A 24,840-nucleotide genomic window follows, 5' to 3' on the forward strand; every position below is an offset into this window, starting at 1 on the left:
AGGGTATTGGCTATCACAAACCCCCTCCCACCACAAATGTCCACTAACGCACTCCCATTCTCATCTATCTCAGCAGGCACACCCCACTCACCAACTATTCCATCCACCTTCACATTCCCAACTTTACCATTCATATCACCGATCAAAAACACTCTCTCATTCCTTCCAAACTTTTCCATGCACACTTCTACATTTGTCCAGAACTCTTCTCTCACTCTTCTAGCACGATCTTGCATTGGCGCATACACACACACAATCGCCCACATTTGTATTCCAACTTTCAACTTTACCCACACAATCCTTGACCCAACTGATCCATACTGTCTTATGCTCTTCATCCATCTTTTACTCACAACTATACATACTCCTTCCTTTGCCCTCTCATTCTCACCTACTCCTGCACATATACCCCATCCATACTCCTATTCTCTCACACTTTCTCCTCTCCATTTTGTTTCAGTTATTCCATATACGTTCACTTTCGGACTCTCAAGCACCTGGACAATCTCTCTCTCTTTCACTTCATCATTCGCTCCTCTTACATTCCATGTACCCATTACCAAGTCCTTTGTCCGGTCCTGGGTCGTCATCGTTTGGTTAGTCCTTGTCCGAGGCTTCTTGTTTTTTGTTTTTTTAGTTAGTTGTTTTCCGGAGAGGGGCACTAACCCTCCGCCAACCCTTTTAGTCGCCTTTTACGACAAGCAGGGATACTGGGGGAGTATTCTTGAAACCCCCCCCTACACTGCTTATATTTCCTTTGTTGATAACTGTGACATTTGTGATCGTGTTATTCATATATGCTATAATGAAGTCGATTTCATTCCTTGTTTCTCCATTTGGGCTTGTCCAGGTCCACTTTCTCCCATTTCTTTTGTGCAAGAATGTGTTCATTGCCCTTATGTTAAACATTTCAGCAAAATTTACCAGCATTACTCCTCTTTCATTCCTTTCTCCCACTGCAAATTTTCCCATACACGCTCTCCATTTTTCGACTTCCCAGCTTTTGCATTGAAGTCTCCCATGAGTATAGTATATATTGCCTTTTCTTCTTCCATAATCTGGGAGATGGCATCATAGAATGTTTCTATTTCTTCCTCTGGGCTTTGAGAAGTTGGTGCATATACTTGTATTACTTTCAGGGTATATTTTTTGCACAGTCTAATGACAACAAATGCTGCTCTGTCAGATAAACTACTGAATATAACAATGTTGTTTGCAAGATTTCGGTTAATTAGAAATCCTACACCATTAACTCTTTCATTTTCCCTTCCTCTGAAGTAAAATAGGTGGTTGCGTCTTCGAGCTGAATTAGTTTTTCCTCTTTTCTGTGGATCTCACTCAAACCTACACTATCCCAAATAATGTTTTCCAGTTCAGTGCCAGATTTAGAGAGGATTTTGTGGATAGTGTGTTGCGTGAATGGATTCTGACACTACAGCGTTCTCATGCTGGTATAGTGCGATCACTCACAAGAAAGGAAAATGAGTTAAGTGATTTGCTGAGTTCTGAAAATGCAGACAGACTTCTTGTGACTGAGAAAGTGGATTCTATTGAACGAACCTTGAGTGATTTCCGAACATGCCATACTCAACTTACCGGATGTCTTGAGAACTTAGACTTGACACGTCATCTTAGTGCAGCACAAGCATATCATGAGAACATTAACCAGCGTGTGCAGGGAAAATTGTCCGAGGCGAAACAGTGGATAAAGAAACATCTCAAACACAGATTGGCCCAACCAGACGTTATGGCATGTAAGAATGCGGCTAGCAGTGGTGAGACAGTGCAACCTGAAGATAGTGTTACTGCTACTGGCAGAGGCAGTGCTGTGTCCTCCACTTCCAGTGCTAGGGCGAGAGTGGCAGCCAAGAAGGCTGCACTTCAGGTCAAAGCACGGCTACTGAAAGAGATACAGCAGCAGAACGAAGCATAGCGACTCGAGCTGCAAGCAGGCAATGCAGCTGCTGATGCAGGGGAGAGGGTCTTACTCAGATGGAGGACAAGAGGTCAGGACGATCAACCATGGGAGCAACGTGTGATGGTACTAAGGGTCACTATGTTCATGAGGTCTGTAATAATAATAATGCCTACTGTATAGTGACATAGTTGACCCTGATGCAAATGAACATGATAGAGATAATACTAGACCATCTGAGCTTAATCCTTGCGCTGAGGAATGGCGAGAACATCCACCAAATATAATGCCTTTGAACAAACCAGACCACCAGAATTCATGTGATCAGGTTCAGGATCAGCGCCATATTCTTGGCATATTTTAAGACTTCCTAAAACAAAAATTATGGTATTTGATGGTGATTCACTAAAGTACTGCCAGTTCATCAGAACATATGATTCTTGTGTAGGCAACGCACTGGCTGATCCTGCTTCAGAATTAAATAGATTGCTTCAATATTGTTCGAGAAAAGTACTGCAGGTAATCGAGTGTTGTGCCATTTTGGACCCTAATGTAGGTTACTTCAGAGCCCGGGAGTTGTTAATGGAGAGATTTGGTAACGAGGATAAGATTTCTGAAACATGGATAAAGAAAATTATGAGTGGTCCAGTGTTAAGGATGGCAGATAAAGAAGCCTTACAAAACTTGGCAGATACTGTCAGAAGCTGTGTGGAGACACTTGATGCAACAGGTATGTTACAGGAAGTGGATACTCGTAGAATTATGGTGAAAGTCTTGGAACGGTTACCCCTGTATATTCAAGGAAGATGGTATAAATCAGCAGATGACTATTTAGAAGTAAGAGGTAGATATCCTACTGTGTCTACGCTAGTAACATTCCTGGACACTGTTGCTAGAGAGGCCAAAGATACTTTCTTTGGATGTTTTGAGGAAAGACACAGAGGGGATAAGAGCAATAAGAAAACTGGGCATCTAAAGAAAGAGAGTGTAAACTTAGATCCAGAGGCTTCAGAAACAAAGGACAAAGAAATTTTGTTTGATGATAAATGTGTTAAGCAATTATGCCGGGTTTGTATGAGTTCTCACCAGCTACGTAATTGTCCTCAGTTTCTGAAGTACTCAGCTGAAAAATGAGTAGAAGTAATTAAGGACATGAAAATATGTTTTAACTGTTTAGTATCAAACAAGCACAAAGCCCAAGGATATTGGCTGAAAAGGACATGTGATTTTAATGATTGTAAAGGAAGGCGCTCAAGACTGTTGCACACAGGACTACAGCATAGTAAGGGTACTGATATAGAAGCCAGTGAACAAGTAGCAGTAGGTGCAGCAAAGAGTTGTGCTTGTGGAACTGCAGGAAGGGATGACTGTATTGCATTACCAATCGTACTGGTCAATATTCATGGAGCTGGTAGGAAAATGGAGACAAAAACACATGCCTTGCTTGATCCAGGTAGTAGTAAGTCTTTCTGTTCGATGAACCTGATTAAACAGCTTGGTTAGGAGGGTAATCAAGACTTCATTGTCGATGACTACCCTGAGTGACAGCAAAACCACTGAAGTGTTGGAAGTGTCTTTGGAGGTGTCTGGTGTTTCTGGTCAGAGTAAGCAAAAGGCTGTGCAGATCCCAAAGGAATATGCAGTGATGAATCTCCCTGAAATGATTGTCAGTATTCCAGCTGCTTCTTATATTTCTAACTGGAGTCATCTAAAGGACCTTGATCTTCCTCAGGTGGCTAGTGGAGTTTCCCTAATTATTGGTCAGGACCATCTGCATGTGTTAACTCCTCTTGAGGTGAGGAAGGGTCTTCACGGTGAGCCATATGCTGGATGCACAGTACTGGGATGGGCGATAAATGGACCTCTCAGGAAGAGTAGTAAGAGTAGTGCAGTGTGTAATTTTATTAATTCGTTGACAAGAACAGAACCAAGTCTAAAGGAACAGGTCAAGAAATTCTGGAAGCTTGATGTCTGTCTGCACCTAGCAAGTTTAGACACACAACTCTCAGTTCTAGATTGGAAGGTGGTGGACGTCTAGATGAACTCTGCTTGTCTCGTTGATGGGCACTATCAGACATACCTTTTAAGTTTAAGCCTCCAGAACTCCCTGATAATTTTTCTGTTGCTCTTAAAACATTAGAGTTTCTTGGTAGACAGCTATCCAGAGACGGCCAATTGCATCAACTTTATCCAAAGGAAACAGACAGGTTATTGGAACAAAGGTATGCTAAGCATGTGCCAGACGAGCAGGTGGATACTCATAGAGGCTGGATATGGTATATTCCTCATCATGGTGTCGTACATCCTAGGAAGCCCGACAAATTTAGAACTGTGTCCGACTGTGCAGCTGAGTATTGCAGCTGAGTATGAGGACACCTCTCTAAATAAAAAGGTACTGCAAGGACCCAACTTAACAAACACACTTCTTGGAGTGCTGCAGAGTTTAGAGAAAACAGTACAGCGGATAGTGATGACAGAAATGTCTCAGCATCGTGATGCTTTGAGGTTTCTCTGGTGGCCAGAAGGTGACTTGTGTAAGAAGCCGGTAATGTCTAGGATGACTGTTCATTTATTTGGAGGGATCTGGAGTCCAAGTTGTACTAATTTTGCACTGCAACTCACTGCTCAGAATAATGCTGGCGAATATTCTCCTGAAGTAAGTAAAACTGTCATGCAAAATTTTTAACTTGACAACTGCCTAAAATATGTAAAAGATGAAAGTACTGCTACTAAGCTTGTGAAAGATTTGACAGATCTTCTATCCATGGAAGGATTTCATATAGCTAAGTGGTTAAGTAACAGTAAAAAGGTGCTCGACTCTATTACATTATCCGAAAGAAGCAAAGAGGTGACTGATCTTGATTTGGAAAGTAATGTCCTTCCTACAGACCGAGTTTTAGGGCTACAGTGAAACATGGAAGGTGACTACCTGAGTATAAGTGTAACATCAAAGCATAAGGAATGTACAAAATGAGGAATCTTAAGTGTAATAAGTTCGGTGTTCTGTTGCTCCGTTTGTGCCCCAGGCTAAGATGATTTCTCATGAGGAATGTAGACTGGGTAAAGGTTGGGATGATCAGGTGGAGGACATAAACAAGCAGAAAAAGAAGGTGTGGTTAGCAGATCTGGATAAACTTAAGGAAATTAAGCATGACAGGTGTCTTGTGCCTAATGGTTTTGGCGCAGTAACTTCTTATCAGATTCATTACTACTGTGACTGATCCCAAGATTCTTATGGAACTGTTTTATATTTAAAGATGATTAATGCTGAAGGTGAGAATCACTGTTCACTTCTTATGGCCTAATCTAGGCTTTCACCATTAAATACCATGATGATACCTGTCACGAATCAAATTCGCGACATTTCCCTTTTGTGAGAAGCCACGAACTATTAGTGGAAAACTCACTGTGTATCGCTCAGTTAACCGTTTCTCTCTCCACTCCGGTGGTATACCTTTCAAAACATTCGTCACTGTTTCAAAAAGTGACCGATCTAATGCACGTCACTAAGTGTTCTACTGAGCGATACTATCGTTTCTTTATTGTTCGCCCCTGCTTGCCTCAACCGTTACCCACGCCTTCTTCCGGTGGCCTATGCGTTCTACCACACGCATCATTTGAATTCAGTCAAGTGTTTGCTGTGACGGAGAGAGGGCCTGTGCAGCAGTGTGAGAGGTCAGCTAGTACCCAAACTCCACTTTACAGTTCTCCAGTGCTCCCACCCTTGGTGATACACAGCATTCATTGACCAGTATTTCTTTTCGTTTTCCTAGGCTAAGAGTTTAGTTAAGTGAGATGTTTCCTTACATGCTGGCCGGCTGCGCCGCATGTTGTGTTCTTTTCTAGGCATAAGAATTTAGCTCTTGTGTGAGTGAGTGAGTGCGACCTCTTTATTTGATTTTGAAATGTACGTTAAATTTATTTTGTAATCAATAAATTTAACAGTTCTTTTGCTTGAGCTTAATGTAATTTAAACTCGTTTCATTTCTCCGCAGTTAAGCTTATTTCTCTTATAGCTCCTAGCTTGCATAAACGTTTTGCCATTCATAACTGGTACTTAGGCCAGTCTTGTTGTATTAAGCTTAAAATCCGTTGTGCCTCCTAGGAGTTGAGCATCAGCAAGAACCCGAAACTGTTATTAGTATTAGTTATTTATTGTCAGGGGTGAAGTAACTTTCTCCAGAGGCTACAGTACAAATAAACAGCAATTGAGTGATTAGTCTCTGCTGTGTACTGTCGAGAAAGTTTATAAATTCTCGTTCTTAGAGAATCGTGCGAAGCAAGCTAGCGTAAAGTAATCGTTGCTTGATTTAGTAAGACAATCATTGTCCCTGCTCTTCAATATTATTCAATATCATTAGCATTATTTTTTAATAATTGCATTTATTTTAAAAACCTCGTGACAATACCGAGACTAGAGTTGTTCGGCAGTCTTGGCAGGGAAGGTAAACAGTCTATTGGAGAAAGAGCTGACGACAGAGTTACAGGAGCCAACATATTGGACTGACAGCATGATTGAGCTAGAGTACATTAAAAATGAGAGTAAAAGGTTCCACACATTTGTTGCCAACAGTATTGCTGTTATTCACAATGGTTCTATCCCTAGACATTGGCATTATGAGAACACGAAGGTTAACCCTACAGACGACGTATCTAAAGGCCTGTGTGGAACAGGGTGTCCAACAGGAGGTGGTCAAAGGGACTGGATTTTTTGAGATGTGATGAGTCAGAGTACCCTGAGACTCCAGTCGGCCACACTGACCTGTTACAGGATGATAAGGAAGTAAACGTATCGGTGAGAGTGTACAGTTGCAATGGAAACCTCAGGTAGTGATAACTGCCTTGATTACTTGAGAAACAGGTATTCTAGCTGGTTCAGACAGAGAAGAGCAGGGGCTTTGTTGCAGCTGTTTTGCAAATGGTTTATAGCCACTAAGGTGCACAAGGAAACCATAGTTTTAAAAGTCAAATCTGATTTAAATGTAGACCCAATGAAGTTTCCTGAAGCTGCTATACTGAGATACGTGCAGGAAAGAATCTTTAACCCACCCCGTCTCGACCGATTTTCCACTACTGACTCCCCCCAATCCCGACTGATTTTGGAAAAATTTTATTTTGGCTCAAACCTCCGCTTTTGGTGAGAAACATCGAAAATTCATAGAGAAATCACTCACCTGAGGTTTAAAATACTCGATACAGGTAGGAGTACCCCTTACCTTACTGGGTTTTCTATCAGGCTGGCTCCAAAGTTAACGAGTTCTATGGGAGGGTAACTATTCCACACCACTCATAAATGGTATTTATTTACAGTAATCTTCCCACTTTCTGGACGTTTTGGTCCTGAGGCCTATATACCCTCCCCCCCCAAAAAAAAAAGACTCCCCCCCCATAATTTGAAATTGCCGCGTGGCGCCGAAGCTGTTACACCATTGCCCCTTCACCCCTTCCTTCCTCCCCCCCCCCTCCCCTGTCAGAGTTGCCATTTGGTATTTTTCATTACCAAATGTGGGCCAATTTGTTAATGAAAAATTCGTTTGGTAATGAATCAGAATAATGCATTACCAAATGGATTTTTCACATGTATGAGGATACACAGGATGGAGATGGTGGATTGTCTGCTGTCTCTGATAAATCTGCAAGCCTACATAGCGTGAAAATAATCAACATGCTGTTAATTATAAGGAGAAATTGTGGCGGATGGAAGGGTGCAAGGAATAAATGTGTTGGGAGAGTTGAATGATTCGTTGATCACGAAGGAGGCAGTGGAGAAGGCAGTAAAGGAGATGAAAACAGGGAAAGCTGCAGGTATGGATGGGTGTGCTGTGGAATGCCTGAAGGGTGGTGGAGTGACTATTGTTGACTGGTTAGTAAGATTGTTGAATGTGTGCTTTGTGAAAGGTATGGTGCCAATTGACTGGGCAAGTGCTTGTGTGGTCCCATTGTATAAAGGCAAGGGTGATAAGTATGAATGTACTAGCTTTAGGGGTATAAGTCTGTTGAGTGTTGTAGGTAAGGTTTATGGTAGAGTGTTAATTATGAGAGTTAGAGAGGATACAGAGGGAGTGATTGGTGATGAGCAGTGTGGCTTTAGGAGAGGGAGGGGATGTGTGGATCAGGTGTTTGCTGTGAGACAAGTGTGTGAAAAGTATTTAGCGCAAGGCAAGGATGTGTTTTGGGCATTCATGGATTTAGAGAAAGCGTATGATAGAATTGATAGGGAGGCTTTGTGGACTGTTTTAAGATTGTATGGACTTGATGGTAGGTTACTAAAAGGGGTGAAAAGTTTTTATGTAAATAGTAGTGCGTGTGTAAGAGTGGGAAATGTTGTGAGTGATTGGTTTCCAGTGAGAGTGGGGCTGCGACAGGGATGTGTGATGTTGCCTTGGTTGTTTAATATTTATATGGATGGTGTTGTAAGGAGGTGAATGCAAGAGTTTTAGCTGGAGGTCTGAGTCTGGTGAATGTTGATGATGGAGACTGGAATCTGAAGCAACTGCTGTTTGCAGATGATACTGCACTGGTGGCTGATTCAGAGGAGGGATTGAGACAGTTGGTAGAGGAGTTTGGAAGGGTGTGTGAAAGGAGGAAATTGAAAGTAAATGAGAATAAGAGTAAAGTGATGAAGTGTACGAGGTTGGTAGTTGGTAGGGGGATGAATATAGTTTTGAATGGCGAGTTGCTTGAGCAGGTAGAGTGTTTTCAATATCTAGGGTCACATGTTGCTGAGGATGGAAGAATAGATGCAGAAGTGAAGTTTAGAATGAATGAAGAAGGAAAGGTGCTGGGAGGAATGAAAAAAGTGTTTATATGTCGTTCACTCACAATGGATGTAAAGAGAAAGCTGTACGAGGGTGTTGTGGTACTGACTGTGTTATATGGGGCTGAAACATGGAATATGGGTGTAGCAGAGAGGAAAAGTTTGAATGTAATGGAGATGAGGTGTCTGAGGAGTATGTGTGGAGTGACGCGTATGGATCGAGTGCGAAATGACGAAGTGCAAAGGAGAACTGGAGTTGTTCGGGAGATGGCTGGTAGAGTTGAGCAGAGGGTGTTGCGATGGTTTGGGCATATGGAGAGAATGGATAATGAGCGATTGGTGAAAAAGATAACTAGATCTGATGTGAGAGGTGTAAGGCTGAGAGGAAGACCACGAATAGGATGGATGGACAGTGTGAAGAGAGCGCTGGATGCGAGAGGGATGTCTGTTGAGCAAGGAAGAGTGGCTGTGCGTGACAGAAATAAATGGAGAGAAATTGTGAATGAATAAGTGATGACGCAGCCCTGAGGGGATATTCTCCCGCATTTGGTCTGATCAGCTAGTCAGGTCAGGTGCGGGTAAGGGGATGGGTCTGTTATGATGTGGCAGGGGTAAACCAGTTCTGCTGTCGGGCCCTGCTGTGGATGTCACTGCTTGCATTGCGCAGTTGACCCTTGTGCGGTGTGATGCGGTGAGGATCTGTCCGTTCTCCCCTTTGGGGCTAAGATGCGAATGAATGTGTTTGAATGGATGAGTAAATGGAGAGTGAGTCGTCCTGTCTCGGCTACCTCCCTTTCCTTGGGGGAAGCAGCCTAGGTATATAGATAGATAGATAGTTCAGTCACTAGATTATCAGGTTTGTAATCTAATGCGAGGCTTCTTACATTGTATGCATAGATCTTCATGGATTTCAGTTTGTTTGATATCCAAGAGTCTAATTTTCCAATACAGTGCCTACTCACTTTCGGTGGCACACTGCCCGTAAGCACAGGAGGCAGTGCGGTTGGACCTTTAGTAGACGATGATCCAACAGGAACGCCCGTCAAATCATTTGGAATAGAGCTCATGTTTGGTTGGGAGGATTGTGGCAAATAATCTCACCTCCCTGCCACATACAGGTAGTTTCTGGTGAGATGTAATTTTTGTGCCACCTTATTCGTTATATTCGGTGAAGCTCTATATATCTATAGGAGGTCCCATGGTTCACGCCGTCTAAGACGGTACCTCGTATATATACAAGGCCATCCCTTATCTGTGTGTGTATATATATATATATATATATATATATATATATATATATATATATATATATATATATATATATATATATATATATATATATATATATATATATATATATATACATACACATATATATATATATATATATATATATATATATATATATACATACACATATATATAGGAGTGGTAAAGTGTGCATTTTCATACACTGAAGAATGAGGGTTCACGCCCCGCCAGGGTTATAAACTTTGGGAGCGTTCTTCTGGTCACGTACTGCTTTGGCGGACATCAGGGATGCTGTGGTTGAACTAGTGTCGTATACTGTAATGTATGCTTGCACCCAGTTGGCTTGCGCAGGCCAAATACACTTGGTTCACAGACTACACACACATCCAAAGCCACTAAAACACAACAATTACACTTACAAGCACTTCTCTTCCTACATACAATCTCTACAAGACAGCCTAAGCCACTTGGTAGATACATTGGCTGTATAGTCCCTATTTCGGTCGTGATAGGCCGGTCATGCAAGGGATACCCAAACGGCTGCTGCTGCTGGCGGGGGACAGGGCGACTTGGAGGCGATTTGTTTGTGGCCACCCCAAGTGGGATTGAGGCGTCTGGCAATATATATATATATATATATATATATATATATATATATATATATATATATATATATCGATCGATCTATCTATCTATCTATATATATACACTATACGTATGTCAAATATCGAAGTGAGTAGTGTAGAAAATAAAATAAAACGAAGGATAAGGCATAGGACAAACTGTCAGCCCATGGCAGGATTAGTCCTGAGGCAAGCCACAGTACCGTCAAAAATTTCCCACTCCCACACAAGCGATGGCGGGGCTATTCGGAGCCTGGAAATAAATAAAATTGTCTTTAACTAGCAAGGCAATACTGTGAAAACTGTTCTAATAGGCTTCAACATAAAGAAAAAAAAATAAAGCAAAATGTGACAAGCCTAACAGGAAAAACTTGGGACAGGCTGTAAAAATTTTGACACGTGCGGTGGAAGGATCGCGGGGTCAGGGGAGATAATTATCTAGCTATCAATCTTTTGCCAGATACCTTAATCCCGTAAGGGGTGGCCAGAAACAAATCTTCTCCATGTCGCCCTGTCCCCCGCCATTTCACTGCCCTACTCCCAGCTCACACCCCTCTCTCTCATATACCTCTCCACTCCATCCCTCCATCTCATCCTTGGCCTCCCCTTCTCTCTCCCCTCTCCACCTCACTCACATACACTCTCCTCGTTAGTCTCTCATTCTCCATCCTCTCCACATGGCCAAACCACCTCAGTGTGTTTCTCCTAACGGTTCCTATCACATCCACATCCACACCACAACGATCCTTGAACTCCTTATTTGTCAATCTGTCTTTCCATGTGACTTCACATGCTCCTCTCAAATAACTAATTTCCACAGCTTTCACTCTTGACTTGTCCCTCCAACAGGGTCCGAGCTTCACTTCCATACATTAGAGCTGGTATCACAATACTGTCATGTAGTAACTTTCTCACTTCCATGCTCACTTCCCTGTTGCTTGTCACTGCTTTCAAGGAACAGCAACCCTTCTTCCTTGTTGTACCCTTTCAAGCACTTCACCCTCTAAACTTTCATCCTAACTCATCACACTATACAAGTGCTTAAACGCACTCACATTTTCGATTTCCTCTTCATGCAACCTCACTATACATTCACTGACTTCACCTCTCTCGAAGACCATAACTTTACTCTTCCATACATTCACCTTTAGATTCCTTTGCTTACATACTCTCCCAAACTCTTCCACCAAGCCTTGCAGCTTCCCTTCGTCTCCACTTAACAACACAGTATCATCTGCAAACAACAATACAAGGAGTTTCCAAACACTGCCCTCTCTCGTTAGGGTCACTGCAACATCCACTGCTCTACCTTGTATCTCTTTTATGACCAGATCCATATACAGATTGAACAACGATGGAGACATGACACACCCCTTTTTAAATCCAACCTTCAAATAGAAAAATTCACTCAGTTCACTATCCACACGCACTGCAGCCTTAGCACCCTCATTCATACTCTTCACAGCATTCAACAACTTTCCATCTACTCTATATATTCTTAATCCTTTCCACAATCCTTGTCTGTCCACCCTCCATTATGGTTTCTCCAAATGCATGCAGGCCGCATACAACTTCTTTTCCTTCTCTAGAAACTTTTCCACTAACAATTTAAGAGTGAATATCTGATCTACACAACCTCTTCCTTTCCTAAAACCTCCCTGTTCTTCTCCAACTATAATTCCTCTGTTATTTCCCTAATGCTGTCAATAAGTATCCAACCACATACTCTTCCTATTACACTAAGAAGACAAATGCTCCTATGATTACCACATACTTCTTTTTCCCGTTTTCCTTTGTACAGGGGAATAATTATACCTGACTTCCTGTCCTCCGGGACCCTACCTTCCTCCCAGGCCAATCTGCACATCTTCCATATACATTCTATTACTATCTCTCCCCCATGCTTCAGCATTTCACCACACACTCCATCAATTCCTGGGGCTTTCCCCATTTAAATTTTCTTCATATCTTCCACAACTTCCATTCTACTGATTTCTTCCTCTCTTCTCACATCCCTCTGTCTCCCAGCCATTCCCCAGCCACTTATACTCGCATTACTTTCATTCTCTATGTTCAACAATTCTTTAAAGTGTTCTCTCTACTCACTTTTTCTTCCTTCTCCACTAGTAATCTACCATTTTTATCTTTCACTCCCCACCTAACTTCTTTGGCACCTTGTCTAACTCTCTTTACCTCTTTCCAGAACCTTTTCTTACATTCCCTCCATTTTACACTGAATGTCCTTCCAATATCTGTGTGCTAATTGCAACTGAGATTGCCTCGAAACTCAGCTGAAACGCTACACCACAGAGAGAGTGACTTATCATACTCTTTGACAAAGAGAGTACAAAGAAATACAAAGAAATATACAAAAAATAATACATCAAAAGTATAAGCATGTGCAAAAAACCTTTGGCAGGTACAGTCGCGAGCAGATGACTCGAGGCCACCTAGTCCACCAAGATGTTGGTGTTTTATCTGGCAACAGTGGTAGCTGTGACCTTGACCGAGATTCAGTCCGCTGTTCGGGCGAAACAAACCCAGTGATAATTTGTCAATGTGCAGTTCTAACTGGTCTCCAATCAATATCATGCAAGTAAACGTATAACACTGATAATGATTAACGTGTCATACACGTGGTAGATATATTTATAACTATAGTATTACAACACTGGCATCCAAATAATGGTGCGTTCATTCATGTGAGACACACGGGTATCCCGAGCGAGCAGCTCCATCACCACCTTGGTTTGTGACGTAGGCACCACGTGACGTCACATATGGGGGGGGTGGAACTAGTTGACCCGTTCATGATGATAAACATTTAAACAGAGTAATCGTTCGACTTTATCACTCGAATATTAAAGAAACATTGTTTTTCTCTGTCAAAACAAACCTATTACAACCTCTAATCTAATATACGTTAAATACCGCAGCCAACCACTTGCTCCCTCACCCCCCTCCCATCACACGTCCCACCTCGTCCCGCCCTTCCTCACCCACCACCCTCCAAATACCTCTCACACACCCCTCCCCTTGTTCCGCCTACTGTGGTGTGAACCTTTAACTGTCTCACCTGCTTTGGAGTCAGAGGTCGACGAAAGTGAGGTTAACGGTGAGGGATGACTGGCATGACTGTGTTTTTGGTGATAATGATGCTGGGTTGCTGGGAAGCCGATAACCCTACGGCATATCTCTTGAAAACTGGTAAAGGTTGTTTGGTTCACGACGATAGTCGAACAAAATAAATCACTACCGATATCCGTGTGTCTTACATGAATGAATGCACCATTATTTGGATGCCTGTGTTGTAATACTGTGGTTATAAATATATCTACCACGTATATGACACGTTAATCATTATCAGTATTATACGTTTTCTTGCATGTTATTGATTGGAGACCAGTTAGAGCTGCACATTGACAAATTATCACTGGGTTTGTTTCGCCCGAACAGCTGACTGAATTTCGGTCAAGTTCACAGCTACCACTGTTGCCAGATAAACACCAAGATGTTGGTGGACTAGGTGGCCTCAAGTCATCTGCTTGCAACTGTACATAATAGACGAGTTGTCGGTTCTGGGTAAACATGGCCAGTGCACTCTGCCATGTACTTAAAAACTTACGGTATATGTATCTTTTAATTTAATTTATCATTTGCACTGAACAAGATGTGATATCTTTAATTCTTTGCGGCTGGAGGGAAAGAGCCGCCATGTTGGCGATGACGTCAGCATTCACACTGCAGACGACGCTCCAGTCTATCACACAATACTTTACCAGTAACAGAGATGATAGTTGTACCTACATGGCCACCGTAGATCCAAACTACCCTCTTCAGATACGTTGTGAAGAAATATTTTTCATAGTGTAAATGGATGGTACCTGTTAGGTAAGTAAACTGTGGTGAAATCGCCAGAAGTAGCGTACAGCTACACCATTCCCGAGCGGTGCTCGTACCTCATGAGGTGGGAAGTGTTAAATGTATGCCGTACAGCATCAGTTGTATGAGTTTATGATGGTATTATGCTCATATTTAATATTTGACCTCTTCATTATTAGTTTTCTGAAGAAAAAAAAAAAAACAGTTTCAGTGACAACTACAGTACTTCACGGGAGTGTGACGAAACACCGAATCGGCGGTCATTTACCGAATCAACACCGAATTAGCACTTTTTAATTAGTAAGTGTTATAGATTTTATCACCATAGAGGTTCATACTCACCTAATTACTCGAAATCTGGTCAAATTTTTTTATTTAATTTTACGTTTTAAAAAATCCGGATTCACAGCGAAAACTGGCTAAAATTAGTGGAAGTGTTACTCCTTAAGCTGAACAGCTTGCCTTGGCAGACTTCTGCTTTGTATATGTAATGCTGTGTTTTTAAGGCGACTTCTCGTCGTAAAAACACGAGCACTGGAACGGGGTCCTTTTACTAGACCGGATGTAATGCACTAACAAAGGAACAGGGCATAAAAAGAGACAGTACACCGAATCACATCTATTGCTTAAGTTCTACTCATTACAGTGTACATACAACAATATTTGACACATAATAGGACAGAGATACAATATTACACTCGTTTACATAACCTGATCCAATATACATTAACACAGGTCACAGGGCAGTCGTGGATATGTGTTACTGTTACTTAGAGGAGATATCACTTCACTGTGGTTGTCAGTTTGGATTAATTGTCGTGTCACTGGTGGATAATAATAAATAGGGGAGTCTCGCTTTGGTTCACTGTGATCGGGAGTCTGTGGCGGAGATATTACTATAATAGAGGTAGGGTGCGTATGGCGACATCCGACACTGTCACCAAGTCGCGGGGGAGCACTTCACTTGCCTTTTGGCTCACTCACGCACCTACCTCTAGTTCCACAGAAAACTCCCCGTTTCTTTCCTATAGAGGGGGGGACTGAACTGTTTAACGCTTTCACACGATTTTCTATGATACCACGGTTTAATATATCTTTTCTTAGACACTGCCACTGTGCATTGGATCACTGTCACTGTATTCGGGGTCACTGTCACTGTCACTGTTTTACCCTTGTTTCTTGGGTGGCTAAGTCACTGGTACTTACTGTCAGGGAGGCTCCCTTGTTTGGGGCCTCGACCTGAGGGGCGGCTCCTTCCTAGGGCCGCGCTGGTGGGTTGCAGGGAGGCCCTGTGGTCTGGGGGCCTCGACCTGATCGGGGGCCCTCGGGACTAGGGCCGAACAGTCGGAGGATTCGGGCCTGCTTTCTCTGCTTCCGGGGAATGAGGGAGCCTGGGTCTCCGTCGTCGTGGACCTCGGTGGAAGGCCTGGGCGTCCTGGGGCTGCGGGTGCTCAGGGGGAGAGGCGCCGTCAGGGCTGGGCTGCGGCAGCGTCTCCTGTAGGGCTCCGACAGGGCTAAGGAGCGTCCAGGTGTGGGCGGTAGATCCGCTATCGGGCCTTGCCACCACTCTAACGCCTCCTCTTGGCCAAGAAGCCTGGATGGCGATGAAGGGCTCCCCGAAGGGAAAGAGGCTAGAGGGAGACTCACGCTCTTCGTGGTTCCCTGAGTGTGTTCTTAGGGCTGAGTTGGGGCTCTACTTCCCCTAGTGTGGACTTTGGCTGGAGCCGTGAACTTGCCCAGCGTGCGAGGGACACCGATAGGGTGATCGAGGTCGCCCTTTTGCCGAGGCAAGAGGCCGTCGACGTGGTGTTCCTCCCGCAGTAGGAGACAAGCCGGAGTGAGGGGCTCGAGAGCCGCACTCTCTCCAATACGGACAGATCCTACCATCAGGGAATTATCCACCCTGGTACGTGCCCCGGCCGGAGCCGAGTGTCTGCCCGTACGGAAAACGACTAACGGAGAAACGGGATCACCCGTCTGCTCCGGCGAGAGGCCGGCCCCGAGTCGCCGCTTCCGTAATTGGGTAGCGCTACACGTACGGTAGCAGGGTCTCTCTACCCTGGACCGTATTCTGGCCGTAGCCAAAGTACAACTGGAGAGGGATGCACACAGGCAACTCTCTCTCCTCAGCGTGTTAAGGCCGGAGCCTGGGGTCACCTTCCCCTTTACACACTCTGTCAGGCCGTAGCCTGTGTCTATTTCTCTCTTATGGCCGTAGCCTTGGGCCTCTTCCTGCCCTTGGGCCTCTTCCTGCCCTAGAGGGTGTAACAAGACCGTCAAGATGGTGTTACCTGGGACTGACCTCTTTTCAGTCCCACCCCTGGTCTGACGGTCACTATCCCGCCCGCACAGTAGTTCAGTTTGCCTGAACGCCTGGGGTTGGGGCACTTGTAGGGAATAGGGGCTCAGGGTCGGGATGCCCCGATGACCCTCTTGCCCGGGGTCACTAACCTCACCGGTGTGTCCTCCCGGGGTGGTGGTAGGGTGGCGGCTCGGTGGTGGTGTGGGGGGGTGGTGAGGTGGGAGGTCCTGCGGCGGGCATTTTAGTATAATTATTAATTTAACATACAAATGCACTAATTTACACTTTAAATCAGTACCTGTGCAAAACAGAAGTCTGTCAAAGCATGTTGGCGATCTAAAGTAGAAATACCCGCTAACCTTAGCACGTTTTCGCTCTGACTCCTAATATTCTATTAATAATTAAATAAAGCATAGTTTTTTTTTTTTTTACTGAATTTCAGATAATTAGGTGTGTATGAACCTATATGGTGAAGAATATAATATTTTCACAACAGTAAAGACTGCATTCCAGCACTGGGAACTTCCGACGAGCAGCCAGCCACCACTGTTTTCGTTTTTTGTTATTGGCTAGTATACAGAGGAATAATTTCCCTAATGTGCTTTTGTCAGTGCACATACATATTGGAACGAAACATTAGCAATTATTCCTCTTGTCACTGGACATTCTTAGAGGTCAGAAATAAGCACAGTGTATCCTGGCTAAACGTTAACAAAGCAGGCTATGCTGCCTCAGTGTGAGTAGTGACGTCACGACCAATCACAGGCCGTTTCAGTGTCATGCTGATTTTTCGGCTACTTTATCTATTATTTTTTTCATGTTTCTGCACATTTTTATTGGAAATAATGGTTGACATAGTTATTTTCTGAGTATCTTTTACCCATACTAGTATCTAACTTCAAAAAAATTTTGACCGGAAACTCGTCTATTATGCACATAACACTTTTTTCCCCCAAATAAACATGCAAAAAACTTGGAAATTCAAAAAAATGAAAAAATATATATTCTATGTTTCGTGTATCGGTGTATTCAACTACACAAACAATAATCTGGTAATGAATGAAAATACATAACATGAATAGTAACAATGACGTATAATACTCTAGGCGCGGGGGGGGGGGTTAGTTGTAAGCATATAGCGTACTACAGGGGGTGGGGAGAGGCCTGGAGAGGTGGTAAGGGGGTATAGAGGTGGGAGACAGAGTCATCAGATAAAGAGGACAGGCAGAGAGGGAGTACAGAATGAATGAATAAATGAAAATGTGACATGGCGGCGCAACAGCAGATGTCATATGCTGCCGAACACAAACATTACAAGGAAGTCAAAAAATAAATGAATAAATAAATAAATAAAATGATGCATAAAACAAAACGACAAAATCAAAGAAACAACCAAAACTAAAACGTGGTGGAAAGATTGAGGTTAAACGAGAACAGTATAAAACACAGACTAAAATATGGTAAAGTCCTACAGTTTGTGGAGAAGGCCGGAACGTAACACAAAGGAGAAGATGCCTCCTCCCATAGCACAAGCCTCTTCCCCAAGTACTGAAGAGAGAAGATAAGGTCTGTTGTCGGCTCGGCACCCGGAAAGGTACTGCCAACGAAGGTCCACAAGACTTGGGCATTCCAAATGAAGATGCTGCACAGTCAAAGGAAACAGTCATCACAATAGGGAGGGGGCGCCTTCTCCATTAAAAAACCATGAGTCAGCCTAGTGTGGCCAATCCGGAGATGGGCCAAAGCTGTTTCCCACTGTCAGGATAGTCCCACATACCCTGCATCGCCCAGGTTCTGACGAATGCTGTGGAGTTTGTTCGCCCCTACTGCATCCCACCTTCTCTGCCAACAGAGATGGACAGCTTCTATAGTGCTTGTACATAAATCCTCAGATGGGACACGGTAATGGGGAGAGAAAGGGTGAGAGGCAGCAGCTCTCGCCACAGAGTCAGCATGCTCATTGCCTACGACCCCCACATGAGCAGGGACCCAACACATCTGTACAGAAAGTCCATGTCTGTGTAATAAGAAGAGCCATCCAAGATAGACAGGACTAGAGGGTGTGATGAGAAGCCACAAGACAAAGCTTGCAAAGCACTGGCTGAGTCACTAAAAATGGTGAAAGAAGCAGGGGGGAAACTAAAAATCAACTCAACTGCAACTAAAATAGCTGTAAGTTCAGCAGTAAAAACAGAGGCGGAAGGAAGAAGACTCCCACCACGGCTAAAATCATGGAAAACTACACCAAACCCTGTCCCAATGCGGGACTTGGAACCTTCAGTATATACAGGGATCGAGCCACTGTGGGCAGAGGCGTGTTCTAAAAAATAGGACAGAGCTACCTGTGTGGAAAGAGAGGCCTTCCTCTCAGGGAAGTAATCACATGGCCGTACTTCTGGGAGGAGCCAGGGAGCCACTCGGGGAACATACACAGGGCAAACAGGAAAAGGCTGAATACCTAACTCCTCCATGGCAGCCCTCACTCTGTACCGAAACGGTTGTGGATAGCGAGGTTGGGTGTTATAAAAGGGGAAAAGAGTGACCTCGGAGACAGCCATACAACTTGGTGAGGAAGGTAGACGGTGAAGGCAGTGCCAACACTGCACCAGTAAGGACTGGCGACGGAGATCTAGTGGCGGTTCATTCGCGTCTACTAATAGACTAGGAATTGGGGAAGACCGGAAAGCTCCAGTTGACAGACGGATCCCAGCATGATGGACTGAACTGAGAGGCTGCAGCTGTGCCTCAGTAGCAGAAGAGTATACCTCACACCCATAGTCCAATTTGCTCCATACTAAGGCACGGTAAAGGTAGAGCAGGGTGGCTCTATCAGAGCCCCAAGACAGGTGAGATAGAGTCCGTAGGAGAGACAGGGCACAGTGGCAGGATAAACACAATGCACGGATGTGGGGAACCCACGTCAGTCGTCTGTCGAAAACAAGACCGAGAAACCTTGCTTCATCCACACATCGGACGCTGTGGCCATGTAACTTGAGATCGGGGTCGGGGTGGACACCTCTCAAGCGGGAGAAATGTAAGGCCACTGTTTTTGTTGGGGAGAAACGGAAACTATGCATTGTGGCCCAATGAGATATGTGGTCTAAGGTAAGCTGCATGCGACGTTCAGCCACGGGCATCCAGGAGGCAGCATACCATATAGCTAAATCATCGACATACAGTGAGGCAGACACCTGTGGAATAGAGGACAGAATACCATCTAATGCTATAGCAAAAAGGGTCGTGCTAAGGGCACTTCCTTGGGGCACGCCTTCTTCCTGAGGGTACGAAGGAGACAGAGTGTCACCAATTCGAACCCTGAATGAACGGTCACGCAGAAAGTCTAATATAAATAGGGGCAGCCTACCACGTAAACCTAAAGAGTGAAGCTGCTTGATGATACCAAACCGCCATGTAGTATCACATGCCTTTTCTAAGTCAAAGAAGATGCACACCAGATGCTGCTTCCTGGCAAAAGCATCACATGCTGCAGCTTCTAGGCGGACAAGTGCATCTGTCGTCGAACAATATTTGCGAAAACCAGACTGACATCGAGAGAGACAGTCATTTCTTTTGAGGAAATACATTAAGCGTGAATTGACCATCTTTCCACAGTTTACACAAGCATGATGTAAGGGCAATTGGTCGATATTCTAGAGGACTGGATCCTGTCTTTCCTGGCTTCTGGAATGGCAGGACAACAGCTTCGCGCTAAGAGGTAGGAAGAGAAGAGTCTCTCCAGATTCTATTAAAATGCTTGAGGAGAAAAGACAGTGCATCATCACCCAGGTGCCGAAGCATTGCATAGGGAATATCATCTGACCCTGGTGAGGTGTCATGACAAAGGGAAAGAGCAGATTGGAGTTCATAGGAAGAGAAAGGGAGGTTGTAAGACTCCCTCCTCCTGGAATGGAAGTTCAATACCCTAGCCTCTTCTATGTCCCTGTGTCTGGCAATAACTGGAGTGCTAGCATCTCTACAGCTGACCGCTGCAAAGGCAGAAGCAAAAATATCGGCCACAGCTGTAGGGTCACCAACAGGCTCACCATTTGACAGCAGCACAGGGGACCTGCCTTGCAGGAATTTTCCTGAAATCTTTTGTACTCTCTTCCACACCTGAGACACTGGTGTCTTAGAGTTTATAAGAGACACATAAGCCATCCAAGAGTCTCGTCAGGCTTGTTTGAGGACTCGGCGTGCCCTAGCATGCGCCCTCCTGAATTCGACAAGATAATGCTCTGTTTTGTATCAACGATAATGTGTAAATGCTGTCTTTTTGGCACGTACAGCAATACTACAATCCTCATTCCACCATGGGACAGGGCGATAGTTATATGTGCCAGAGGTTCTTGGAACAGCGTGGAGGGCGCAGAATGGATAATAGACGTAAAGAACGAAACAGCTTCATCTATATGCGGAAAGTCTTCTATGGAAACACCAATAGAAGTCAAGGAAGAAACAAGAGACCACCTCCACCTCAGGAGACGGGAATAAGGACTAGATATTGCTGCAGTAAAGAGGATAGGAAAATGATCACTCCCATGCAGATACCTCAGAACCTCCCAGGTGAAATCCAGGAGGCAGTCAGGAGAACAGACAGAGAGGTCAATTGCGGTAAATTTATTCATCTGGGGATGAAAATGCGTAAACTCGCCAGTATTCAGCAGGGAGAGATCCTCGTCCTCAAATAAGGATGCCAATAAATGCCCACGTTGGTTAATTAGACAGTCACCCCACAAAGTGTGGCGACCGTTAAAGTCCCCTAGGAGGAGAAAGGGCTTAGGTAATTGTCTGAGGAGGTCTTGAAGGTCTGCCTTACTAACTACTGCTCTGGGTGGTAAATAAATGCAACAGACAGTATACCAGCGGAGGGCATACAACCGGACAGCAACACACTGGTGATCAGACTGGAGGTGAACCTGTTGATGAGGGACATTAGCCCTCACCAAAACAGCACCACCTCCAACAGGATCCTGGGTTGGAGCTGAGTAAAAAGCATTATACCCAGGTGGTGCATGAGGAGTGGCAAGCCCTACAAGAGTTTCCTGGAGACATACGCACAAAGGGGAATAAGCCAGGAGGGTCCACAGCTCCTCCCAATTACCACGCAGCCCTTGACAATTCCATTGTAATATACTGGCTGAGAATGCCATAGTACCCACAGCGAAGGAAGAATCAGGTTGAGAGGCGAGACAACCTTGCCTCCGCAATCAGATTTAGATTGCTGCTTAGAACTGCCCTTAGAAAGGGACTGCCTGGCTCCATTATGGTGTACAGTGTGCTTCCCAGCTGAAGATAACCTGGAGGAAGAAGAAGAGGGCTAGACGATGGTTTTCTTCTTTGGCGGGGCAAGGGATGGTTTGGCAGGTGGACCACAAACTACCCTAGCCGGAATAGAGCAGGCAGTGCCACCACGAGAAGGAGCACAATCAGTAGCGCGTCCCACAGTACTGGAATCCTGAGAGGGCAAGGCCTTATGCAGCTGAGCAGGTGCATCAACTACCAGAGGACCACCACTATCTGGCAGTGGCTGGGTCATCAGCAAGACACCATCCCCAGCCTGCACTTGCCCTGACCCCTGAGCATCCCGAAGAGGAGGAATAGTGGGCTCCACTGCAGAGATCTTTGGTAGCAGCGCTTCGCTCTCTGAGCATTCCGAGGAGTCACGGCGATGCTTACCTTGCACAGGAAGGGACATTGGGAGTTTTGGATGTGTCAAAGCAAGGTGTAGCATCGACACGGGTGTTTGTCACAGGAGGAACTGGAGGAACTGGGATGGGGAAGGCACTCTCAGATGCTGGAAGCACCACCACAGAGGGGGCACCTCCCCGGAAGAAGTACAGCTACTTCCAGGCTGCACTCCCTCGGTGGAACCCCCCGGCCAAGAAGGCCAGGAAGTAAAAACCTGAGAATTTGATGGGACATTGTGTGATGGCAGGGGCACCTGCCGAGTAGCCTTAGGGCGAGACAACGCAGCAGCAAAGGTAACTCCAGGGCGAATGAACCGCTCCCTAACCTTGGCCTTTGCCTTGGAAAAGGAAATTTTCTCCTTCATTCGGACGGAAATAATCTCTTATTCATACTTGCATACTTCGCAATCCCTTGAGGAGGCTGCATGCGCTCCTCCACAGTTCAAACATTTAGGGGGTTGAGAACAATCATCCATACCATGAGAAATTCCACCACAATTTTCACAGACCTCAGGAAGGCCAGACGCTTCCCGCCTGCAAGAACAGCGGACATGACCAAATCTTTGACAATAATAGCACCTTCTAGGTCGGGGAACATAAGGTTTAATCATTAGCTTCCACCACGCAACAGTGATAACCTCCGGCAAGGTAAGATGGTCAAATGTCAAGATAAGAGTGGGCGTGGGGGTCAAAACCCCATCAACTTTCTTCATAATTCTCTGTACTGATACAACACCCTGAGGAGCCAGCCCATCTAAGAGGGAAGAATCAGAATATGAGATCAAGTCACGAGAATACACAACCCCTCGGGACTGATTTAGGACCAAGTGACGAGAGGCAGATACAGGATAACCGGCGACCACAGTTAGAGACTGGATGCGTGAACTCTCCTCTTCATTCCTGGCTTCTAACAATAGAAAGCCATCGCCCTGTAAAGAGACCTTGGGGGCAAATCCACATGCTGTAACTAGACCACTGTGAATCTGAAAACAGTTCAGGTTCCGGAAGGAAGTACCATCATCCGTCTTGAGGACTATATAATTTGTGTAAGAATGTTTCACAAAGACACCAGGTAAAAGCTCGACACAGGGAACATCTAAACTCGCAGTTCTGGCAGATGACCCGGAGGGTACAGGGTCATCGGCCAGAGAGTGACCAGTTGATGCCGACTCGTGCGGCTGGTCACCAACCACACGAGTGGATAAAGAATTGTTTAATATATCCATATATATGTTGGTGAATATGGATTGGCACAAGGAGCCAAGGGAAACCGCCTACCAGGGAGTGAGGGGATCGAGCGCGGTCTGATGGGAGCAGGGTACCTCGTCCCCAGAGGGTGTCCCCATGCTTCGAACGTTTGCTCCCACCAGTGCAAAGACCCCCTTCCCCAACACCTCCCAGCCCAGACACCCAACCAACCAACTCAGGACAGCACCAAAGTGATCCCTCTGGAGGGCGGCACTGATGACCCATATGGGTAACCTATGTTTCAGGCAGCGCTTAGTCAGACCCCTCACCCACATCCCTACCCGCATGGGAGACCCTGCTAGATGTCGCTACATCCACGGGCAGGCTTGTGGGATCACAGGGGCACGCAAGCTCCCCCACCATGACTAGGTGGCTGCCCATGGGGGGGAGGGAGTACAGAGGTGAGGAGGGTGGGTAGAGGGAATATGACCCTCCCCAGGGAGACAGGGAGGGGGGAAAATGGGGGAACCTCGGCAGTATGATGGAGGATGGTGGGGGAGGGGGAGAGAGGAAGCAGGAGGCGGTCAGAGGTAAGGGAAGGGGAGAGGTAACAAAATTGGTGGGGTAGAGGGGGGACATGAGAAGGCTTTGGGGAGAGCCCCCACTCCACCATGGGTACGGGCCTGGATCATCCTTTTCGGCTGTTTAGCACTTAGTTCCGAGTTGAGATATACATCACAATCAGGGTGGAGCATGTCCCCAATTTTTCCCTGAAGCCCCTCTTTCGATCTCATTATAGATTTTGCGTAAGAATGAAAAGGGATTGATCAACCCGATTAGTAACCGACGGGTTAAAGATGACTGGTTTTCCGTGATTTGGCAGGCTAATCCGGGTGCGCGCCACTGGCATGACCTTGAACTCAATAGCTAGCTTTGGCAGCACTGTCTGGAGTGGTGATTGTAACACTGCCTGGCCTCTTGGAATTTTTCACTCATTCTTCAGCTTTTCCTTACTCACCATCATAAGGATGAGTCATCGCTCTGTTCATGTGGATCCCCATAGGGTTTTCCGCCCGTTTCATAGTGCCACTACTATGTCCCGTAGGTATGTGGGAAAAAATAACTCCTTGATTTTCTGTACTCACTTCTTGCATCAATTATAATAATTTCCCTCTACTATGGCACTTATATTTGCACTTGACATCACGATTACAGGTAAATGCACTTTGAGAAGT

The 24,840-nt window shown here is 45.0% G+C and overlaps 2 protein-coding genes across 2 annotated transcripts in view; one reads left to right on the forward strand and one right to left on the reverse strand.

Annotated features, from left to right (window-relative positions):
• The first annotated feature begins 2,299 nt into the window (after window positions 1–2,299).
• Window positions 2,300–3,049, forward strand: LOC145405328 (uncharacterized). The gene has a single exon (XM_080276743.1). It carries the CDS (start codon window positions 2,300–2,302, stop codon window positions 3,047–3,049), a length of 750 nt encoding a protein of 249 aa, XP_080132869.1.
• Window positions 3,050–6,568: 3,519 nt separating this feature from the next.
• The window catches only part of LOC145405329 (putative inorganic phosphate cotransporter), a 311,806-nt gene continuing 293,534 nt past the window's right edge, over window positions 6,569–24,840 (reverse strand). Inside the window, exon 12 of the mRNA XM_080276744.1 lies at window positions 6,569–6,677. Coding sequence (XP_080132870.1) covers window positions 6,569–6,677 — 109 coding nt within the window. The remainder of the gene's footprint in view (window positions 6,678–24,840) is intronic.

Source organism: Coenobita brevimanus, chromosome 66, assembly GCF_032717465.1.
Source record: "Coenobita brevimanus isolate Jiangsu-jjx chromosome 66, ASM3271746v2, whole genome shotgun sequence".
NCBI classification, from domain to species: Eukaryota; Metazoa; Arthropoda; class Malacostraca; order Decapoda; family Coenobitidae; genus Coenobita; species Coenobita brevimanus.

Coding starts and splice junctions, on each gene's coding strand:
- LOC145405328 (XM_080276743.1), top strand. CDS start 2,300: ATGGTATTTGATGGTGATTCACTAAAGTACTGCCAGTTCATCAGAACA.